At 42.8% G+C, this 25,135-nt stretch overlaps 2 protein-coding genes across 2 annotated transcripts in view; both read right to left on the reverse strand.

Annotated features, from left to right (window-relative positions):
• Nucleotides 1-1,950, reverse strand: part of LOC311233536 (putative ATP-dependent RNA helicase DDX46) — a gene marked incomplete at both ends in the record, with an annotated part of 47,241 nt that extends 45,291 nt beyond the window's left edge. The window contains one exon of the mRNA XM_084320502.1: nt 1,930-1,950. Coding sequence (XP_084176628.1) covers nt 1,930-1,950 — 21 coding nt within the window. The remainder of the gene's footprint in view (nt 1-1,929) is intronic.
• A 458-nt stretch (nt 1,951-2,408) lies between these two features.
• The window catches only part of LOC311233537 (putative ATP-dependent RNA helicase DDX46), a gene marked incomplete at both ends in the record, with an annotated part of 51,860 nt that continues 29,133 nt past the window's right edge, over nt 2,409-25,135 (reverse strand). Inside the window, 6 exons of the mRNA XM_084320503.1 lie at nt 2,409-2,456; nt 12,784-12,857; nt 13,617-13,761; nt 17,758-17,976; nt 18,752-18,970; nt 20,240-20,383. Coding sequence (XP_084176629.1) covers nt 2,409-2,456; nt 12,784-12,857; nt 13,617-13,761; nt 17,758-17,976; nt 18,752-18,970; nt 20,240-20,383 — 849 coding nt within the window. The remainder of the gene's footprint in view (nt 2,457-12,783; nt 12,858-13,616; nt 13,762-17,757; nt 17,977-18,751; nt 18,971-20,239; nt 20,384-25,135) is intronic.

The raw sequence follows: 25,135 nt of genomic DNA on the forward strand, positions 1-25,135 counted from the left end.
TACAGACTTTTTTTTATATGGTCCATTTGCATGTTCTTGGTATCTGATTCTAGGGACATCTATGGATCTCAGGGAATGTATTCCCAGTGTCAGAAATACTGTGTCTGTTACTAGGCTGAGTAAATTGTAATGAACCAAATGAGAATATCAATATTTTATTTTATCTTTGACTGTGAATAACACCATCATGCTCAAATTGACCAGACCTGAAAAATCTAAGCAAATTTATCAATGGAAGATGATTAAGCAGAAGGTTTTGTAGAAGGTTTTGTACTATGAGGGCCGACGTTCCACTCTACTGGTTAAAATTACTTACTTGTGAGTAGTACGTTCGTTGATAAAGAAAAATAATGTCCACAGCCGCTCCAGTGTAAAACAAAGATATCCAAATGGTTTATTTCTCTCCCACAGCGAAGTCTTTCTTTACAGAAGTGGTCCTAAATCTATTTACCTAAATATTCATGTCACTACTATACAAGGTAAGAAAACTGTATTTTCCCAGTCTCCAAAATCACACATGAAAATTCCTCCACACTGGAAAGCCGAAAATCTATGTTGTTTAGTCTATCTGTTCAGTACAGCTCAGCACGGGTTCAAGATGCACACTGACCTGGCTGAGAGAATTGCTGAATATAGATACACAAATGTTCTAGAAGGTTCGGTCATGACATCACCACAAATGTTCTAGAATGTTCAATGTTCTAGAATGTTCGGCTATGACATCACCACAAATGTTCTAGAATGTTCGATGTTCTAGAATGTTCAGCTATGACATCATCACAAATGTTGGACATCACAAATGTTCTAGAATGTCTATTATGACAATTATATAATACCATAACCGCTGGTGGGACAAAACCTCATAACTCCAAAAACCCAACTTTTCAGCAGATGAAAAAAACAAACACAGATTTGAGGGCGAATAGAGTTAGGAGGTTTAGACAGATGATCGGTTTAATGCTTTCCCATTGTTTAAACTTTGTAAAAACCCACACACATGGAGGATGATCTACGGAGTTGATTTATATAAAAAAAATTGAGTTATGAGGTTTTGTCCCGCCAGCAGCGCTATAGCTTTGGCAACTACAAGTACTGAAATCTGCCATCCGGACACATGCAATTTGAAATATGATTATAGAATATAGAATATCAGGCATAAAATGGTTATGCGATTAAAATGCGATTAATTAATTACAAATCCTGTAATTAATTAGATAAAAAAAAAAATCGCCTGACAGCACTATAAATATTATAATATTATTATTAGTAATATATATACTATTATGACATCACCACAAACGTTCGACTGTTTTAGGTTCTAGAAAGGTCTATTACGGCATCACACAAACGTTCTAGAAGGTTCTATGTTCTAGAATGCTCCATTATGACAAATACGATGGTTCAATGCCTCTTATCTAAATCCAATCAATATTAAACATTCATATAATACAATAACCTCTGAAGTTACTGCATGCATGGGGAGACTGTGTGTGTGGTTTACAAAGAGGGATATGTTGAAGGACAAATTGAATTAGGCTTGTATAAATGTAACCTTCGCACCGAAGTACCATAAGTCTGTTTTGAAATCTTTTGGACAGCCCATGTATTTGCAGTTGGGAAGTGACAGAAGCACAGTCTGGATAGACACAAAAAAGCTCAGAGCTTATTTCCATTGTGGTCCTTGTAGGGGGGTAGGGGAACGAAGTGTTCAGACATCGTAAAGACACATGACATCACATCACATGGACATAACAGACACATAAAAACATGTAAAAGTGGTGTGACATCATCATGTTAACCTATACCGTTGCACAGGTAAGATGTGACATCACTTTATTCTAAATCACTTGAGAGTGTGAATGTGATATATCACAAGAAACTACTCAACCACGACGTCTTTAACTATGAGTGAACACAACACTAACTCACCGTCTTTAGATGTGAAAACATTTGAAAACATTGTTACTCTGAAAACTGACTTACCGGTATATGGTTCTTCGCAGGAGGTACTCAAATGACAATAAAATAAATCATTATTGTCAGGATAAAGTTCAGTTCACACATTGTTTTATTGTGGAGAAAAGTCAAAACATCTTACATCAATGGAGTTCTTGATCTGTTACTTGTACAAATGACAGTGGAAAAACTGACAAAATACAAAAAAGAACAAATCCTACGTTTAAAAGCATACTGCAGATGTTGGAAAGAAGGGGTTGATTAGGAACAAATTTGCATTACATATAGTAAACTGAAATGAGGAAATCAAAACGGGAGGAAAAAGCTTCACAGAAAATAAAATGCTACAGGTAACTGAGGGGGTCAAAAACAAACAAAAGAAATAAAAATATTATGAAAATATCCAACAAAAGGTTGTGGATGGGAGATTGCAGACAGCCTCAGTTCGTCCTCTACAACACCTTGTATCTGCCTTTGCTGGTTGGTTGGTAGGAATTTTGCTGTAAAGAAAGAAGAAGAAAAACAAAAATGAGCATCATCTGTCATTGATATTTGTGGAACAGACAGTCCTCATGTTTTCTATGGTACTGCAGAGACCGTCGCATCATTAGCAACATAACATGCTTGTTTGCGCCTTCTTCCGCGGTCTGCTTATTATACAAAATATGCAGTTTTACCCATAATTATGATAGTGAGGAGCATATTTCCAAGTAGTAAAGCAAAATAAAAGAAGAATGAATCTTTTTGACCACAGGCTGCTCGCTCTCAGCAGAGCTCCAAAGTTAATACAACACCATGTAAATCCATACAGTATGTAATCCCATTCATGTAAATCCAATCCTATGACTGCAGCCTTACTTATCCGTCTGATCAAATAACCTTGATATTTACATAAATGTAAAAAATATTTAGCAGATTTATATATTTCATATAAAAAAAAGTATATATTCAAATTCAGTTTTTAAAATAAGGTGATTGATAGGAACAATAAATCCAAGGAACACAAATGTACTATATTAAAATCTCTGACCTAGTAAGGAAGTTTTGAGGTCTTGCTGGCATGCGGTCAACAAATGCACGCTGTGAAATAATCTGAATTTGGTCGTGTCGCATCACATATTCTTATAATAGTCTGGATACTCAAGTATTCCGTCTATGAGTTGGTGCATGTAAACTCCATATTCCGTGTATTAATAGCCAGGATGAGCTTGTATCCCGAACAGGGATACGCTGATATAGGCCCTTTTCACAGCTTTGTTTACCCAAGTCCAAAATGGCCGCTGTGAAAAAGGATACTGTCACACTAATATCCTGTTGGGTTTGTGGTCGTCTGAAAGAGTTCCGTTTCCCACAGACACAATTGCAATATGCGTGTATACAGGCATATATTGGTAATCGTGATATGAAATTGCATATAAACACCTTATCCTGCCCGAGGCTTTTAACCTGGGATTTTGGCTAGTGTCCAGAATATCAACATGAAAGAAAAACCTATTGACATGATTGTTGTATTTATTACTAGTAGTCCTGCATCATAATGCAAATGCTGCCACCACTACTAGAGGAAATGGGTCAATAAAAGGTGGGTTGGGGGGATATACTTTAGGCCATTTCTTGCTAAATAATAAACATTTACATTTAGTAATTTAGCTGATGCTTTTATCCAAAGTGACATAAGTTCTGTACAACAAGTCAGCAGGAAGGGTACAACTCTGGCAACTACAGTAAGTAACATTATTCGTCAAACAATGTTGAACTTGGGTGCTAGTCTTGAGTGCATAATAGTAAAGATACATTAGCATAGTTGGTAGTAATATAGGCAAGGTGGATTCCTTAGTAGCAGAGTGCATACTAGTAAAAGACAATGAGTCTCATTCACCAACAAGATCAGACAATTTTGTCCTAGCTCCACTGAAGAGCAGTCGTGAGTCGGACAGACTGGTATGCGCCGTGTTCTTAACTCATTCCCCGCAAACAACGAGTATACTCGCTATTTGATCGTCTTTCGTTTTTTTCTTTTTTTCTTTAAATCTTTTTCCCCCTCCTTTTTTATGCCAATTCCCAATCCCCTTCCTGGTCGCTGCGCACTTACCCCCCACAGTCGGTCTGGGAGAGTGGAGGCTATCACATGCTTCCTCCGACACACGTCTAGCCAATCAACCGATTCTTTTCACCTGGCAGCGCGGACTCTCACTGAGAGGGTGTAACGTGTGGAAGGATCACACTACCACCCTTAGATCCTATTCGCGCTGAGCAGGCGCCCCGACCGAACTGTAGGAGTCGCTGTTTACAACGACCCCGGACCCACCCCGGCAGCTTTCCCACCCTCTAATACAGCCAATTGTATTAGTGTGAACGGCCAGCCAAGCTGGTGACAACGCCGGAGCTGTGAGCTGGATTCGAACAGGCGAATCCAGCGTCTCCGGTGTTGGTGACGAACGCAATCTCCGCTACGCCACCTGACCGCCTGCAGCGTTTTTCTTCTATTTTAATATTCTATTCAATGTCACAGACCTGTATGTTGCCGTTAAAAGGCATACTGGGACGCAGAGGGTGCAGTACCGGCCAGATCCTGCCAGGTGGCAGTATCGAGAGTGCAGTAAACCCTGTTCCAGACCGGGTGTTACGTTTAAACCGCCCCGGGCACAGTTTTTTAGTACGCCCCGGGCCCCTCGATGCATGTGTTGTGCCGTATTATGTCGTGGACCAGATGGACCAGATGGCGATCAAACAATTGGAATATTCTTTTTGGAATACACCCAACCTCAGGTAAGGACTATCTGACGTCAATTCCAGCTTGAATCTGCAAGGATTTGTGTGTGGTGTTCATAACGAATGCTGTTACTGGCAATCAAAGCATCAGAAACGACCCCCCCCCCCTTTCATGCATTCATGATGAAACATAATACCTATTATATACAGTTGATTTGGAAATAGTAGCGTGTCCAGGGATGAAACGCCAATGCTTTTAGTAGAATTCACGTAGAGCCCTATAACTCAGTTTCCCAGGAATTAGCCCGGATCATTCCGAAACTATACTTATATTCACCACGGCATAACGCGCAAACGTATGCATGAAAAAAATTATTCTTTTTTGCATCTTGGACAGAAGATAGTTACTGTCAAATGACCATAGTATTGTATCCATAGCTATAATATAGAATATAGATATAGCTCTACAAACAATGTGAGTGACGCACTCCTATCTTTAAAGCGTGGCCTGGTTAGAACAGGATGAGGCTAGTCTCCGGCGGTCAATGAGTTAACTCATTCAGCGCCAGGGGTCGCTGTCTACCTTACCGTTGAAATGCCATCGCCTTTTAACATGGGGATACGTGGCTGTGTTTGCAGGCCTAAAGCTATATTATATATTATAGCTATGGATCTAATAATTAGAGGTGGGCATAGATTAATTTTTTTAATCTAGATTAATCTATCTGCAATCCTGGATTTAATCTAGATTAATCTAGATTAAAATGGCTCAAAAAAAAAAAAAAAAAACTGCCGAAGGCATTCAAAATATGTGTGTTCTACCCAAATAATGACCAGAAGTAAGTCCTTACTTTTTCTTTCCTCCTTATGTTTCTCAGGCCAGGTGGCCCATTACACCATGAGCCCATCTCCAGTTTCCAAAATGCATTACAGACTGTTTGAAAAAGCTGTTTTGCTATGATAATTGGTAATGAAATATCAAAATAATGTTCAATAAGATGTACTTGTGTTTAATAAGTTGTTTTATTCAGAAGTTAACACAAATAAATAATATTACCAGTACAGTAAAGTATCTAGCACTCTCAGGAGCAAAACAGAAATAATCATTTCAAACTTGAACTATGTGACATGGCTTGAATCAACTGCTCCAGTGGAGTTGCTCAGTGGCCAATGGTGTCAACTGTGGTTGTACTGGGCAGCTCCCAGGTGTGAATGGAACTGTGTGAATGTGAAGCAGGGCGTTCCTGAAAAAGAGCATCTGTGCTCAGCGAACCTACCCTGGGTAAATAAAGGTAAAAAAAAAATATATAAAAAAAAAAATTATTTTCTTTTTTTTTATTTCTTTTTTTTAGATTAATGCGTTAATTATATTATCGCGCGATACTAGTATAGCGTTAACGCAGCACGTTAACGCCGTTAACGGCCCAGCTCTACTAATAATATAGTCGATTGTCATTGAGTTTCTTCCAGTCAAGATGCAAAAAACAGATAATGTTTCCATCCATACATTTCCATTTTATACCGTTGTGAATATGAGTGTAGTTTCAGGGCGGTCTGGTGTAATTTCCAAAGTGCTTCGTAATGGCCGGCAACGTGTATTCTAGTAAACGCGTTATCGTTTCTTCCCTGGACTAGCTACTGTTCTCAAATAAAATTTATATTATTGGTATTATGTTTCATCATGGATGCATGAAGGGGGGGGGGGGGGGCCCGCCGTGCTTTGATCGCTACCAACGGAACACGCCACACACACAAACCACACACACGCTCCCGATCGCGTGAAGGAATTTTTGGATCAACGCAATATTGATACCATTTAGCCCTTACCTTGACCAGGATCTGTCCGAGAAGAATATTCCAATTATCTGATCGTCATTCCAAGTACTGATCGTGATTGTGTTTCCAACGTAATCCAGCAATGAACATGAACCCGGGGGGCCCGACTTTAGTCAATGCCTGCATTATAAGCGCTTGCCCTGCCCGAGTAGTTAGACCCCGCCTGCTGGCCGCAGCTTGGCCCAGACGGCAAGCTATATAATTTCAAATGGAGTGCAATAGCGGCCACAAGGCGGCGGTATTGGACTTTTGCGATCTCAGACCCCTCCCCAGTGATAACACAGCTGCCTGCATGTTTATGAATGGAAATAGCGAATAAAAGAAATAACGATCCAATAACAAGTATACTCGTTGTTGGCAGTATTCGATTGGCGGGCTATAACGAGTATACTCGTCGTTGGCAATTAAAGAGTTAAGGGCTTTATTTGGGAGGAATCCTGGTGATTGCGTTAATCTCAACTCTACACACATCCTTGGAATTAAATAATCATAATAATAAATATGACAATATTTGTATGATAAAACATTTTGTTTTACATTTACAGTCATGCCTCAAGAGGCATTGTGATGTCCAAAAATAAATAAAAACACTACACAAACACTGCAAATGACAGTGGATAAATAAATAAGAACTAAAGCTAATCGTGTGGATATAGCTATAGTGGAATAGACTATTAATATTCCATATTTATACCGTCTTGTTGCGCTCTCCTGGCCGCGTGAATATTAAAGGCAACCAACTTGTGTTCGGCTTTTCTCTGATTGGCCGCGCCCCCACGCGCAGGCAAGCGCAGTCATCCCACGTCCCAAATGAAATCCAAGGAGCGCAAGCGAGCGGCAGCGCGGGCAACCAACTTGTGTACCATGGGCTGCTGTTCCAACGCACTTGTGTTGGGCTGCTGTTTCACTTGTGTATAAACAAAGCCCATACAGTTATGAAATGCGCTGAACTAGAAAGCGTAATGTTATTATGTTTCGCGTTTTTAACAACCAACTACCAGATTCACTTGTGTATAAACAAAGCCCATACAGTTATGAAATGTGCTGAACTAGAAAGCGTAACGTTATTATGTTTCGCGTTCCATTGATTAACGCCATTACCTGCTGTGCTGTAGGAAGCAGAGGTACAGTAAGTTACAGTAGGTGTAGGTTACATCTTTAATCAAAGCCCATACAATTTTTTAGATGAATGATTGTGGATATAATATAGAAAACACATCATTATGATATTGTCAGAGGGAGAGGCATGACTTCGCGACAGCCATATTAGACACTCACTGTATATCAGTGTGGAACTGTAACGTTATATGTTATTTCGCCCGTGGAGGCTGCTGAGCCTGAAGCGCCAGCGGGGCGACGCGGTGGTTTATCCCCGGCTTCCGTGCGCCGCCGCCGGCTTGATACAGCTTCAGCAGCAGCAGCGGCGGTGCTCTGTTGTAGGAAGCCCTTCAATGACAGCGGCGCGCTCTCATATTTTGCGAATGCATAAACTATATCTTAAATTATGGCTATGTGTCTAATATGGCTGTCGCTTATCAATGACTTCGCGACAGCCATATTAGACACATCGCCATAATTTAAGATATAGTTTATGCATTCGCAAATATGAGAGCTCTGTCATTGAAGTGGGTGGTGGCAGCATTACTAACAGTAGCGATTTTTATTGTTTTGTCATGACCAAACATAATCCCAACATAGATAGGAGGTGTACTGTATGTCAAATGTCGGTCATGTGGTGGAAGAGTTTAGTACAGTCACACAACAGAACACCGCTGTAGTACAGTCACACAACAGAACACCGCTGGTTCGACCAGCGCTCCTGCCGCGTCTCTCTTGCCGCAAGGGCGTGTACTAGTGGATTGATTGGCCGTGTGGCCAATCAGAGAAACGCTGAACGAAAAGCTGAACACAAGTTGGTTGCCTTTAATATTCACGCCTCCTGGCCACCTGTTCAGCGCGCGCACACACACACACACTGTATTTATTGCCTACATGTGTAATGAATGAACAGTAGGCTTATATTATTCTAATTACTTGTTTCATATGAGATAGTAGATACTGTATGCGCTGCCCTATAGTAGTACGTACAGTACACATCTTAGCATGACATCTTAAGGCCACCACAGTCGGGCGTACTGCGAGCGGACCAAACTCTGCACGGCATGTCCGCAATCGTTTGAGGTTTCAGTCAAGCGTACCACCGCTTACCAATTTCCTACATTTCTCATGCCAGTTTACTACATTTAATTCAGGTCGATGTCAACCAACACACCAAGCAGCCTTTTGTGTGACACTGGTGCGTGGAGTCTGTGGAGTCTGGTCCGCTCACGCCCGACTCTGTGGCGGCCTTAAGATGTCACGCTAAGATGTGTACTGTACGTACTACTATAGGGCAGCGCATACAGTATCTACTATTTCTAGGGGTGTAACGGTACACAGAAGCCACGGTTCGGTACGTACCTCGGTATTGGGGTCACGGTTCGGTACGAGTTCGGTACAACAGAAGAAAAATATTCATAATAATTATTAATTTTTTTTTTAATTTTTTTTTTATTTATATATTATATTTATGATAATTATGATAATTATTATTATTAAATAGAATAATTTTCTATAGGCTTGCCGTGGAAGTCAGTGATACTGGTGTCATTCTGTGTTCAGGCATCCACTTGCCTACTGCCCCCTTTTTTTTTTTTTTTTTTTTTATCTTTCTTCCCCTCCTTTTTCCCGATTTTTCTCCCATCCCACCCTTCCTGGTTGTTGCGTACTTTCCCCTACTGTTGGTCCGGGAGACCGGAGACTGTCACATGCTTTCCTCCGACGCATGTGCAACCTGGGGCAGGCCAACCTGGCCGCGCAGGTTCTCACCGGGGAGAGTGTAGCGTGTGGGAGGCCACACTATCTCTCCTTAGTTCCAACCCTTGCTGAGCAGGTGCCCCGACCGAACTGTAGGGGTCGCGGTCCACAACGCCCAGGACCCACCTTTCAGCCAACGCCGGGAGCTGGATTCGAACAGGCGAATCCAGTGTCTCCCGGTGTTGGTGACGAACGTAATCTCTGTGCGCCACCTGCCCCCCCGCCTACTGCCCCTTTAACCCTTTATCTGCCGGAGCTTATTCTCATCCTTGTAGCCTCTCTGCCAGCACTATGTCTATGGAGATGTTCACCTTCTTTGCAGGGCTATAACTTTTTAAATTGTATTGCTAAATTGACATTACTATGGCCCATTCAACATCAATAATCTATCGTTCAGGATGTAGGAACGTTTTACTTTTTCATTCACACATTCATACAAAAATACTGTCTAGAGTATAAATATGTTTTTATCGTTTTCTGCTGTATTTCATAAAAAGTGAGTTATAGCCATTTATGCATATATTAGAGCATCAAATGCAGTTTGATAGCGATTGACGCCAGATAAAAAATTTCAATTGTACAAGGTCCTAAACGTCATGAGTCATCATCTGCTGGTGACCGGAGGGGGGGGGGGGGGGGGGGGGGTCGTTTATAATGCAATGAGCGACGTTAAATGATTCATGTAGTATGGGTGATATATAGATCAGAACAGTTTGTATGGATAATAATAATCAAAAACGCTGAAACTCACCCCAGTCTCCTCTTACCGTTGGGTGATGAGCGTGGAGCAAAAAGATCGCTATTATGGGATGTTGATCTATGCGATCCATTTCCAGGTTGTATAATACTATATACGTCCAAATAATGTTGTTTATTGAGTTATGGCAACGGATCGATTATCCAGTGTGTCAAGATGGAGTCCCGCGAGCGATAGCGAGTGGCCGGAGGGAATAGGCAGACACACCGGCGTCACAATTATCAACATCCGGTTGCAACTCGCCGATCGGCCACCGGGTGGCGGTATTGAAGCGTTGTAGAGTTGAGCGGAGTCATACAGCACCAGTCAAGGATCCGTGGGTGAAATATGAATACCATGACAGAAATTTGAAATATTGATCTCAAAGACGCTGTAAAACGTCATTGGCAGATTACGCATGGCGAGGAACAGTGATGCCGGTAACGCGTTACTAAGTAACGCGTTATTGTAATCTGATTACTTTCCCCCGAAAATAGTAATCTAACGCGTTAATCTTTAAAAGCCAGTAATCTGATTGCAGTTACTTGTCCAAGTGGCTGTGCATTACTATTTCGTTACCATCTCATCATAAATTCATAATGCATGCGGAATGCAGTATTTTATTTCGTTTTCGACAGTCAAAAATACATTTTTGAGCTGTTTTTCTTATTTGGGACTCTTGGGAGTGACGTGGTGTGGCAGTGAAAGGGTTACACAAGAATGTGTCCTCGCGGCGTGACTGGACTCTCTGTCTGTGAGTGACTCTGCTTTGGCCCAATCACATTCCCCATCCACAGTCTGCGAATCAGAGGCAGAGTAGGGCGGGTCTTCACAGCACGTCATGTGACATATGCGCCAATCGTCTGACAGCAGGGCTCCGTAGCATTCGTCTGAGAATTCCACCCCAAAACGCTTGTCTAAACGAAGTGAAACCGCAAGAAGACTAGAGAGACATTTATAAAAACAATTTAATAGTTACAGTTGATATAATTGAATAGTTCAGCCTGCATTTGTTAGATGTGAATGGATACACTGGTTTTGTAAAACCACTGGCTGGCTGCTCTAATGCTCTCCCACAGTTCTTCAGGTGGGAGAACACGAGTGACAGAGAGAGGGGAGAGAGACACACACACACACACACACACACACACACACACAAGCACAAGCACACGCACACACGCGCACACACATACACACAGAGAGGGAGAGAAGGGATTATATTATAATAATAATAATAATAATAATTATTATTATTATTATTATTATTATTATTATTATTATTATTATTATTATTATTATTATATTAGAGATGTAGGCTGTCTGGGTGGGGTTGGAGAGAAAGAGGCATGGGGTGAGAGAGAGAGAGAGAGAGAGAGAGAGAGAGAGAGAGAGGGGTGAGAGAGAGAGAGAGAGAGAGAGAGAGGGGTGAGAGAGAGAGAGAGAGAGAGAGAGAGAGAGAGAGAAAGCTCTTATTTGCCAGATTTACAGTTAATTTACATGTTAAAGAGAGACTGTTTGTATGTTTATAGAGAGACATTTATAAAAACAATTTAATAGTTACAGTTGATATAATTGAATAGTTCAGCCTGCATTTGTTAGATGTGAATGGATACACTGGTTTTGTAAAACCACTGGCTGGCTGCTCTAATGCTGTGAGCATCATAGACTGTTGCTTTACCATACTTGATGGTACAGAAGCTGAAGCACTAGTTTAACAATTTACGTTATGTGCAGAGAAACAAGTTAAAAACAATTTATGCACTTTCAATAAAGCGTTTAAAAAAAACTGTTGGGGGAACGACGACTTCGTAACCTAGTTACTTTCAAAGTAACTAAGTTACTCTGATAATCAAGTAATCAGTAAAGTAACTTGGATTACTTTTTAAAGGAGTAATCAGTAATCAGTAATCGGATTACTTTTACAAGTAATCTGTGGCATCACTGGCGAGGAATGACGTCTTAACACGTCATCGGCGGAGAAAGGGTTAACAATACTTGCTAAGATTCAGTTTCCCTTCTAGAGAGAATTTAACTTCACGACGAGACTGAATACTAGCGAACAGATGACATATTACAACAATGGCAGAGGATTATTTGGATTTAAACACAGTGGAGCTCAGATGATCTGTCCGAAAAAGTATGTTTATTTTTTTTATTTGATTGTGTCTGTGCCTGTGAGTCCGGCGGGGGAGAATGTTGATGTGTTTGTTGGCGCGTGTGTGTGTGTCGGCGACGCATGTGTGTTTCTTTCCATTGGTTTAATTTGGTTAACGTTATTGGGCGAACAAGAAAACTGTAAAAAATTGTAATGACCCTGTTCCAATGTAAATGTGCCTTTCTCCGTGCACTTTCGCCGCTCTGAACTGAAGTCGGGGACTCGGTGTGCCACGCGCTGTTCTCGCACGGACCTCGCGAGTGCCTGCATGTGGGACTCGTGTGTTTGCGCTGTGGGGCGTATTCTCCGTATATGGCTGCGCGTACCGCACCGTGACGGCCGTACCATAAATTCGCGGGACGAACACGTATCGTTACACCCCTAACTATTTCCTAATGAAACAAGTCATTCGAATAATATAAGCCTACTGTTCATTCATTACGCACATAGACTATACAGTGCGTGTGTGTCAATTGAAGGTTTCAAATAATACAATTTTAACTGTACTAAGCGACATAATGACGGTACTTACTAATCTGATGAGCTCCTCTTTGATGAGCCTGGTGATCTCAGCTTTTGCTTTCTGGACTGCCAGCTCATTTGCGCCTGTCAAACAAACAACGTTAATATATTAAGAGATTTTGTCAGGAAAAACAATAAAAGCAGGACATATTTAGGGGGGTGGGGGCAACCGGAGAGGGGAGGGTTGGTGAGAGTAAAGCTGCTTATCTGAATAACAATGACACACATAGTGTCATCAGGACATATTCTCTAAACATGAGTGAGTGAGTGACTGCCTGCCTGGGTGAATTAGCAACATTGCTGGTCTATGGAGGTGCTTTGCATTAAAAAAAAATATATACTTTTCTTTCAGAATGACTAGTTGGCAGTGTAACAAAAAAATAAAAATAAAGAGGAATTCCACTCTGGGTCTCTCTCGTATTTATAGAAAAGTTACTTTACTGCAGAGTAAAATGAACCCACAGTCAGCTCTGTATATATCACCAGGCCAGAGATAAACTACTGCACATGATCCAGCTTCCTGCTTTACAAAGGACAGAAAAAGGGCAAAACACCAGCCAATAGTTGCCACTCCTATCAAACACACACAAGGAGTGGAGGACTGAGCTCTTACTTCTGGTTACTCCGTTACCTGGCGTGAGAGAGTGGGAAGCTCATCTAGAGATACAATCAAGGTATCAGGAAATTCAAATGCCCCGCCCATTCTAGTTCTACATTGAGTGAGGGTAGAGTTTCGTGTCATTATGACATTTAGCTCTACCATAGAATTTCCATTATTCTCACGACACACGCTTTTCCAACCAAAGAACCCAAAAGATCCTGGAAGGTCTCAGTGATACGTACTTTCAATCGCCAGGTAGATTTTGCGTTCTCCCTCTTTCGGCTCCTTCCCTGGAGGGAAGTATGTTCCTCGGATGGTGATGGCAGCCTCAGAGTATTCACCGATCCTCTGAAGGGCTTCCTTGGACGTCACCTTCCACCTGGCCGTCTGGGGGGGGGGGGGGGGGGGGGGGGGGGGTGAGAGGAGACACAGAGGAGATGACATGCTTTACCGCACATGAAGACCTAGGGAGCACCTTAGTCGGTTACCTTCTGTGAAAGACAGGTACACTAGGCTTGGGTGAGAGATGGCATACTTTTTCACCCATCCCAATTTAGTCGTTATGCCAAGTCCCTTCCTGGTCGTTGCGCACATTGCCCCACTGTCAGCCCTGTCAGGGGAGGGTGTAGAACTACCACATGCCTCCCAGATACATGTGGAGTCGCCAGCCGCTTCTTTACACCTGACAGCGAGGAGTTTGACTGGGGCAACGTAACGCGTCCGGAGGTTCACGCTATTTCCCCCAGATCCCCTCCCTGCTGAACAGGCGCCCGGACCGACCAGTAGGGGTCGCAGTTTTCAACGACCAGGACACATACCCCACCGGCTTCCCACCCGCTAACACTGCCAATTGTGTTAGTAGGGACGACGGACCAAGCCGGAGGTACCGCTGACAGCTGGATTCGATCCCAGAGTTTCTGCTGTGGTAGGAGAGTGCTTAGTCTACTGCGCTACCCAGCCGCCTTCATGTTTTTGTTATTGATAAGTTGAGGAGACATATTGGTGGTTTTCCTAGCCGTTGGCCAGGTACAGGCGTTTGATGGAATAGTTTTCTGTTGCAGCACTCAAGATCCCACCAGGTGATCTCACTAGCTTGTGTGCATGATGCACAGAAACAAAAATGTGGCTCACATACACATCGTGTGCAGAACCTTTTATTATTTTATCCGTAATAAAAGACTCCCAATTGTGCCAGCTGCCACTTTACCCAGCAGCTGCCACTTTACCCAGCAGCTGCCACTTTACCCAGCAGCTGCCACTTTACCCAGCAGCTGCCACTTTACCCAGCAGCTGCCACAGTTGGTAGATGTCCTTCAGCCTGCTGTGTTCAACAGTCAATGCTCTTCAATTAAAATAACACATTATAAATAAACTATATTTACTGTAAATACAATTTTTTTTCGTATATTTTGGCTAACGTTACTGTATTACTCTACAAGGAGTTAACAATGAGTGCACAAAGAAACAGAAAGTGATAGTTTGACGTGGGGATTTGAATGGGTTGTTGTAGAGAATACAGTAACGTTAGCGAAAATATACAACTTAGTGGTTTTCACAAGGGTGCCTTCACCTGTGCCTAGTGACTTTCAAACTACTTTCAAGTCTCACTGAGTATTTTCCACCCCTTGTCAGCCTCAATGGCAGCATGAAAGGAGTTTCCTAAGGTAAGGCTGAGATGTGCTAAAACACACACCCTATGAACACAACATTTTAAATGTTGCTGGCCAGTATGACTTCAACCTGTATCACTGTACATATAGTACAACTCTGTACACACATCTGATTAGCACTAGACTCAGTAGTACTAATTTGTATATTTTGTACCCAGTTTAAAATCACCTGTATATTGTATACTATTGCACTTTACGGTTACATTTGCACTCTGGTTGGATGCCACTTATTTTCGTTGTACTGTACTTGTGCTGTATAATGACAATAAATTTGAATAAAATCTAATCCAATCTAAATTAGATAAAGACAGGGGTGATCTCCAGTAATGGCGAGAAGTCTAAATTAGACCGGTATTTTAGCTTTTGTTCTGCGGACTCGTGGATTAAACCACAAACCACTTTAAATAATCGACTCTCTGGTGACACTGGGACATTTAAAAAATTTGCTTTTGCATCCGAATGATTTTGAATGCAATCGTTTTAACCAATGCCAATATTTGTGTCTTACTGTCCGATTTATCATTGCTTTCAGTTTTTCTTTGTCGTTATTTATCTTCATTACCTTCTGCATATTGTAATTTTTTATTTTTTTTATTGATCTTTTCCCCCCTCCATTTTCCTCCGATTTTCTCCCATCCCAATGTTAGTCGTATGCCAATTCCCAATCCCTTCCTGGTCGCTGCGCACTTACCCCCCACAGTCAGATCATCTGGGGGAGTGGAGGCTATCACGTGCTTCCTCCGACACACGTCCAGCCAATCAACCGCTTCTTTTCACCTGGCAGCGCGGATCCTCCCTGAGAGGGCGTAGCGTGTGGAAGGATCACACTATCCCACTCAGGTCCTATCCGCACTTAGCAGGCGCCCCGACCGAACTGTAGGAGTCGCTGTTTACAACGACCCGGACCCACCCCGCCAGCTTCTCCCACCCTCTAATACAGCCAATTGTATTAGTGTGAACGGCGAGCCAAGCTGGTGACAACCCCGGAGCTGTGAGCTGGATTCGAACAGCTCCGGGGTTGGTGACAAACGCAATCTCCGCTACGCCACCTAACCGCTGCATATTGTAATCTTAGCATTATTGACAATGAGGCTCCACCCTCGCTAATCTCTTGAGGGTCTAGATCAGACCTGGGCATTTTACGGCCCGCGGGTTGATTCTGACCGGCCCGCGAAAGATTACATGATAATTAAAAAAAATAAAAGAAAAATAAAAGAAAACATTCCTTTTTTAATATTCTTTTTTATTTATTTTTTTAACTTTTTTTTCTTCCATGTCAACGTTCACACGCACAATATACGCTTACCTAGGATTTGACTTGATTCAACAACAAAGCAGTCGGGGGAAGCCGAAAACGGTCGAAAGTGTGGTTATTTGAAGTTTGGATTTTTTTTCACAACTGAGGTAGGTAGATTACATTTTTAGAGACTAAAGTACAGAAAAAAGGTACCGTTGGGTACCGGTATCGATTCACAGGTACCGGTACCGTATCGGTTCAAATGTGAACGGTACCCATCCCTACTGAACACACAACTGCAGGGCAAGGGCATTTTTGCTCATGAAATGCATAGCCATGTGAAAGCCTTCATGACAAAGTTGCAATTAATTTCAAGGCAACTAGGCAGCAACAATCTCAAACACATGAAAACCCTGAAAGAAGTCAAACCATCAGCTGATCACCGGCACAGGTACTCATCCATGTTGGGAGCACTGCATGATGAATTTTCAAGGCGTTTTCAAGATTTCAAAAAGATTGAGGATGAAATGCAGCTGGTTTCCTCTCCCTTTACCTGCAGTGTTGATAGTTGTTCAACTTGAACTCATTGACCTGCAGTCTGATTCACTACTGAAAGAGCACTTTAAGTCAGCATCACTGCTAGAGTTCTACTCTGCTCTCAAGGAGGAGAACTTTCCAAACATGAGGAGACATGCTCAGACGATGTTGGTTCTCTTTGGATCCACCTACATATGTGAACAGACATTCTCAGTCATGACGTTTACCAAGTCCAGGTACAGATCCTCTCTCACTGATGAACATCTGGCAGCTGTGCTTCGCATCTCCACCTCAGACATGCAACCTGACTTTGATGGACTTGTTAAAGCTCAACAGAGACTGGATTTCTCACACTGAATGAAAAAAAAGAAAATAACTGAAGAACACTCAAATGTGGAAATATAACAAGTGAAATGGGACACTTGATCTTTTTTTTTCTTCTTTGTTTTGCACAGTTCTGAAAACATTAAATGTTTAATATAGGCATGTAAAGTAAAAAAGGCTACAAAACTGGGACACTTTTCTTTACACAGTTCAGTGACATGTCTTGTTTATTTTTGCTATAAGATGATGTGATGTCTTTAGAAAGCTAAGAAAATCCTTGTTTCAATAGTATATGAAACTCAAAATGCCCTTTGTTATTAATGTTTCATATTTTGTTTATCATTTTGGAAATTAATTCTATTTGAATAAATGATATTTTTGAAAGCTAACCTCACCGTTTAATTGCCAAATAATAACATACACTCTTACCAGGGGTCAAAACAATGCCATTTACTCCTTTTTATATAGAAATTAAATGTATATTATGCATAATTGAGTTTGGAATTTTGGCCCGGCCCTCAAACATATTTTCAGTTGCTCATTCGGCCCCCTGGAAAAATAATTGCCCACCCCTGGTCTAGATAAAAGGTTGAATGAATGGTACAGTCCACTGACCTGAGGGAAGTCGTTGATCTCCAGCTCCTCCTCGTACCTCTTGACGGTCTCGGCCTGCTCGGCCGCCTGCCTCTCCTCCTCCAGCTTCTCCACGGGGATGTAGTTCAGCTTGGCGTTGATCTTTTCCGCCAGGTGCTCCGCGATGGTCTTGGCCGACACCGAGGGAGACATGATGGTGCCGCCCCGCAGGATGGCGTTGGTGGCCTGCTGCATCATGTCCTGTCCGGGGAAGGTGAAAGAGAGAGCCTGCTGCATCATGTCCTGTCCGGGGAAGGTGAAAGAGAGAGGCCGGTCAGTACGGATGAATTCACAACGCCTTCCTTATAGACGATAAACCCTTGGCATTCCAAATCCTAACTGCATCGTACACATCCAAAAACTCTATAACAGTTTTGCACACATTCATTTAGTTTGAGTTATTGAGAGTGAATTAATTTGAATATGGCCACCAGTGATGTCATCAGGGACATTGAATTCTAATTCAATAGAAACTGAGTTTTTGCACGAGTGTGAGATTATGTGCAAAATAGGACACCTTGGAAAACATTGGACACCTTGGTGAACGCGGCTGCGCCTTCTTTCTATTGTTTTCATAGTTTTGTGCACCGACACCAATCAGCCAATCAGATCAACCGAAGGGAGGGATAATGGAGGAGAAGCACATTTTGCGATAAACCTCGTTTGTACAGATTCCTGGTGAGTAACATACCGTTAATTATCAATGTTGAAAACATATGCCAACAGCAATGCTAATGGTAGTAATTTATGTAACGTCAGCCGAGGTAACAATGGTAATCAGTGGTATCGCTCGTTGGGCCCTCGAGCACTTTCGATTCTCCATGTACACTGACGAGTGTTTCGAGTGCAGAAAAAAAGCGTCCAATCTGATCACAGCCTTAGTCCCATTAAACACCTATAATAACTCTGGAAATGATGAGGGCAAAAAAGAAAGGAAAACAAAAGCCCACCCCTGCTGTACTCCCTCATCTCTCACCTGAGCCTCTGAGCCCAGGTTCTTCTGGGCGTTGATGCGCATCGCCAGCCTCTTGGCCATCTCCAGCTTCTGGACGTTGACGGCGGACGGGGCCCCAAGGCCGCCGGCGGCTCCTGCGGCCGCTGCCATGGCCCCCGCCGACCCCGTGCCCCCGCCGGGCGCAGACAGGTCCTTCACCCTCTTCTTGGAGTTGAACATTCTCTCGATCTGCTCCTCAATCTGGGGGGAGAAGAGACAGGGTGGGTGTATGAGGTCACAGTATGAGGTCACAGCTGCCATGACCAGCACCGTGGAGGTAAAATAACAGAGAGACAACAGCCCTGTTTGTCTAATCGCGTGACTATGTTCAAAATGGCGGGAACAGGGTTTGCATGGACAATGTCCATGTCTGTGTGGGTTTCCTCCAGGGACCATGAAGACATGTTAGGTAGGGACTAGGGATGACAACTAGCTCATTAGCTGTAACTCCGGCACATTTACATTGATGTGGAAAGTGTTGATTAATGTGCACCTGGGTAAAAAAGATATAATATATAAATATAACTTACAATGAGGTGTCGCTTCATGTAATAAAAAGGTGAAACGCTTGTGGGAGGGAGAATCCCGAATGGCGACAACAGAATAAGGATGTAGGATAGTTCATGTCAGATTTAATCTGGAGACCGGTTTTCCTTCCATTATGGGGTGACAGCGGCTCAGAGGTCAGCAGGTGTCTGGTAATCTGAAGGTTCCCGGTTTGATTCTGGCTCCTCCGAGCAACGTGTCGAAGTGTCCTTGAGCAAGACACTTAACCCCCTAACTGCTCCCGATGAACAGGTTGGCACCTTGCATGGTCGCCTCCGCCATCGGTGTGTGAATGTGTGAGTGAATGGGTGAATGAGAGGCATACATTGTAAAGAGATTTGGATAAAAGCGCCATCTACCATTTATTATGTGACAGATGAGTCTAGCTGCTTCCTCATAGACATTTCTAAATGGGTCCAAGTTTATTTCCCGTTTTGCTAATATTAACAGCCGACAGGAAGTCAACTTGGATTCAAATGGTTTTCCAAAAAGGAGAACGATAAGAAAGTCACACCCAATTGACAATATTCACATGATGGCCATTTTGCTCTTATGTAATGCTCAGGATGGGATTCCCCAAGGTTGGAACAGGGTGGGAAGAAAATCCCATCCTGAGCAAAATAGCTGCAGTGTGATTCACTGTGTGAATATGGTCAATAGGATGGGCGCTGGGTCAGAAAATATATTGCAGATATATAGCAGAGTTGGACAGAGAGATCCATACACCAACTAGCCCGTTTTAAAATAACTTTGATTTTCTGCGGTGACATTTCGAGCACAAGGCTCTTCCTCAAGACGTCAGATGCTAGTTGGTGTGTGTGGATCTCTCCGTTCAACCCCCCCCCTAGTGGCAACGCAGTTCCCATTAACAGGCCCACGGGGTCTTGCGTCTCCAGGTTTCCACAGAGGTGGGCGGTGACTCACGTCCATGGCCGCTTCCTCGTCGTCGGAGTCCTGCAGTCCCAGAGCCGCTTTCTGGAGCTTCTCGTTGGCCATGACGTGTTCCGTCTCATCAAACTTAAAGCCCTTCCCTGAGAAGCCACTGCTGCTTTTGAAGCTCTTGCCCTCCTATAGGAGTGGGGTGGGGAAAGGGAGGTAGAGAGAGAACACAACATTCTGATTAAACTGTGCAAACTAGGCATTACTGATATATATGAGAGAGAGAGAGAGAGAGAGAGAGAGAGAGAGAGAGAGAGAGAGAGAGAGGGAGAGAGAGAGAGAGAGAGAGAGAGAGAGAGAGAGAGAGAGAGAGAGAGAGAGAGAGAGAGAGAGAGAGAGAGAGAGAGAGAGAGAGAGAGAGAGAGAGAGAGAGAGAGAGAGAGAGAGAGAGAGAGAGAGAGAGAGAGAGAGAGAGAGAGAGAGAGAGAGAGAGAAGAGAGAGAGAGAGAGAGAGAGAACAACCTCTGCATCACTGGCTCAGCACTCCTGGTTTCAATCCTACCTCACCACCCGGACACAGTTCATCACCATCGGCGATTCCAGTTCCACCCCGGCCCCAGTCAGCCAAGGCGTCCCCCAAGGCTCTGTACTTGGCCCAATTCTGTTCACCATTTACATGCTCCCCCTCGGTCAGATCATCCCCCGCCATGGCCTCAGCTTCCACTCCTACGCAGACGACGCACAACTCTACCTCTCCACCAAACCATCCACCCAGCTCCCCCCCACGCTCCCTTGTCAACTGCCTTCATGAAATAAAAACCTGGATGTCATCTAATCTTCTCAAACTCAACAATAAAACTGAGCTCATGGTTGTGGCACCCAAGGCCCTGCTCCGAAAGGTTGGCAGTGTTTCCCCTAGGATTTTTTTCAGGGGGGGTGGTAGGCCCCCCAAAACTACTAGTTTTGTCGCGGGGGGCGCGCGTGTAACGGATACGTGGTGTCAACAGTGTCGTCATAAACTCGCGCAGTAAGGCGGTTGTTAGTATCGGTGCATTTCTCTACACTGAGCTGAAATTAGCCCCTTACGTGACTGCGATCTGCAAGCCAGGGGCTTTTCGTATCCGCAGTCACTCTCAGCTATGCCGCCACAAGGCTCATATTAAGTACCAAGCGCTGAATTCTGAGCTGGGGGTGGGTCAAAAATATATCAGATATGAATTTCAAAGATACCCAGCGTACAATATGGGTTTAACACAGATTTACGGTGGGGTCTGGAAGCTCTGAGTTGCTAATAAACAGTTTAAATCATTGTTACAAAACGAGTGGTACTTACAGACCGACCGTCCATTTCCGCCGTTGGTGTCACAGCGCATGCGCACCAGGCAGCCAAATAGCGGCAGAAGAAGAAGCCGCCATCTTGCCAACGTTCGCTCTGTGAGTACCACGCGTTTTGTAACAATGATTTAAACTGTTTCAGAGTGAATTTATTAACTCACCTTAACTAGGGCCCTATGAAATCCGTTTTTATCTTTTCCTGTTTTCGGATTTCTCTCGGTTTTTAATTTTCCCATTTTCGGATTTCTCTGATTTTATATTTTTTCCTTTGGATTTAAAAAAAAAACAATACAAAATTATGTTTTTAACAAACTTTAACCCATTCTCTGCCAGAGCTTATATCCATCCTTGTAGCCTCTCTGCTAGAGCCATATGAAATCCGTTTTATTATTTTCCAAATTCCATTTAATTTTTTCCCAAATTCCATTTTTTCCGTTTTTTAATATTTCAGAATTCTGTATTTTTCTTTTTATGCTCATTTTACCATCAGAAATAGTGTCTAATAAGTGGGAATGAATAAATGTCCACAATTGAATATGATATAACAGTCCATTTAATGTTTTTAAGTGCTGCAACTCAGAAATACAGTTACATTTTACACAATACTTTTCAAATAATATTGTGACAAAATAAAAATACACATTTCAAGTGTAAACAATAGATACAGCTAGCTACTACTGACATTATCACAATGACAATGTCGGTAGCGTAGCTATATCTATTATATTGTGATGAAATATAGTAATGCATAATTTAGGCACCTTAATTTAGTTTATTTCGTTTATAAAGGACAGTGTATAATGACAATCGTTTGCATTAAACAAATGGATGAGTGCACCAGATTTAGCAAGAAGCTATCATTTCCATCTATAGTCCTATGTACTGTAACGTTTCATAGCTATTTAAATGTATTTAGATTATAAAGGGCAGTGTATAATGACAATCGTTTGCATTAAACAAATGGATGGGTGCACTAGATTTAGCAAGAAGCTATCATGTCCTAACGTTATAGCTATTTAATCACAATAGTGTCGCAAGTGTTTTTGTGGCTCCAGTCCACGGAACGTTGACAGAATTTGCAAAACACCTTATCGCCGGAGGCATAAAAGTCATTAGGATACTGCTCTGCTCTGAATTGAGGGCTTATTGGGGAATTTCTTAGCTTCTTGACGATGTTAACACCGAAGCAGCGAGACGCTTGGAGACTGCTGTGTTGTGTGTAACCCGCTCTAGAGTCCGCCTCGCCGGTCGCGTGTGCACCAAGCGTTCCACCCAAAAACGGAATTTCAGTCCAGATTAGGCCAAATTCTGCAATATTCCACGTTTTGCAGTTGATTCCATTTTTATTGGTTAATTCCGCGATTCTGTCCGCAATTCCGTGAACGCGGATTTCATATGGCTCTACTCTCTGCCAGCACTATTTGTCTATGGCAGTGGTTCTCAAACTTTTTACACCAAGTACCACCTGAGTACGTAGCTGGCTCTCCAAGTACCACCATATGACCGGTGTTAAAATACAGTCTATTCAGCTATGCACAGTTCACGCAGGAGGCAAATGTATTCCTAATACCATTATTTATTGTTAACTTTTGTCAGACACAGCCACAATGTACAAAGGGATAGCACTAGAACTAGCAAACACTTCCACACAACTCATACAATGCAAGGGGCATTGAGAACATAATAACTAACATTCTCACATAGCAAGTGAGAACAACTGTATTTCAGCAAATGTACTTAATTCTCTCTCTATCTCTCTCTCTCTCACACAGCAAGCAATTGTCCGTCATTCTCTCTCTCACACTCACACACACACACACACACACACACACACACAATTATTTTGTTACAAAAACTGTTCCTGCATTCTGGTGCAGGCATTTTTGAATTTTTACCCTTTAAATGCCAGTGTTGTGATGGGCATCACAAATTATTGTTAAAAAAAACACAAAAAAAGTTAAATATTTTCAATATATCAAAAAAGTACATTTTTCTGGGGGGGATTATTACAGGCTACTACATGGTACCACTGGGTAGTTTACTACAGGGTAGTTTAGTTAGGGTACAGGGTACTACATGGTACTACATGGTACTACATGGTACTACATGGCACTACAGGGTTCTACATGGCTCTACGTGGCACTACAGGGTACCACAGGGCACTACAGGGTACTACATGACACTACAGGGTACTACAGGGTACTACAGGGTACTACATGGTACTACATGGCACTACATGGCACTACAGGGTACTATAGGGTACTACATGGCACTACGGGGTACTACATGGTACTACATGGCACTACATGGCACTACAGGGTACTATAGGGTACTACATGGCACTACAGGGTACTACATGTCTGCTCCTTTGCAGCACCACAAACATGGGAACTCTCTAACTCTTGATTGTAGTGACTGCTCTACATGCACCTCCGAGGCCTTGGATCAGTTATTCACCGCCGTCTGTCCGTGGTCCTGTCAACTGATTAACAGTATTAACAGACTGTTAACAGATTAACAGTCAATGCGGTTTCATTGCTGGGTTAAGTACTTCCATTTCTATTCACATAATACGCCTACTTCATATATCTACTCCTTTCACATATATGCCTACCACTTGTATCTATTGCTATGTCCGCCTACTACAATCTCATGAGCCGTCTAACGCCTGTCCCGTCTCCCTGTCTCCCTATGACTTGCTGTCCTGGAGTGTTGACCGGAGTGTTGGACGTCCCGTGACGAAGGCCGGGAGGTTGCGACCCCCTCTGCGTGCCCCCCTGTCTCCGGAGGTCTCGTAGTGGTGACCGGAGTGCCGGATGTCCCGCGATGATGTCGGGGAGTTCGTGACCCTCTCTGCGCCGCCCCTATCTCCCTGTCTCCGGCTGTCCCTGAGCAACGACCGGAGTGTTAAATGTCCCTTGACTAAGACGGGGAGGACGTGACCCTCTTTGCGCCGCCCCTGTGCCTCAAATAGATTGCTATCAGCTCTATCTTTAATCTTTCAAAATGTTCAGTTGCTATCGCTATTAGCTCTATCTTAAATTTTTCAAAATGTACAGTTGCTATTGCATGCACTCATCTGTGTTCCACTACACACGAGTGCATGCTTACCAACTGTCCGTCTGCAACACTACTATCACCAACATCTAAGAAGGGAGATCCCCCCTTGAATGGCCCTTCTAAGGTTTCTCTCCTCCTCCTTACCTTCGCGTGGGGTATGTCTGGGAGTGCTTGCATTCTTTCATTTATTTGCATCCATCTAAAAATGTTTGCACCTTATGGTGTTCTTGTTCTGTTCTTGACTTATTGTTATGTTTTCTTCTTGACTTGTTTAAAGAAGATCTGTACGGCCCATGGGGACATTAACGTGTGTTGTTGGGCCCTATAAATAAATTTGATTTGATTTGATTTGATTTAGACATGTGTCAATGATTAGCAGCAACACAGATTTTGATGAATTTTTTGTAATGTCAGATTTAACACCAACTCTTTTCAGAAAAGTGGGAGTACTTCATTTTTTATAAAAATCAAAAAATAAATGGTTATGATCAGGGCTGAAGTCGAATTAAAGATTTATGACTGTTTAGACTGCATTACTCTCTCTCA

The sequence above is a fragment of the Notolepis coatsorum genome (genome assembly GCF_963971535.1).
Source record: "Notolepis coatsorum genome assembly, chromosome: 8".
Taxonomy (NCBI): domain Eukaryota; kingdom Metazoa; phylum Chordata; class Actinopteri; order Aulopiformes; family Paralepididae; genus Notolepis; species Notolepis coatsorum.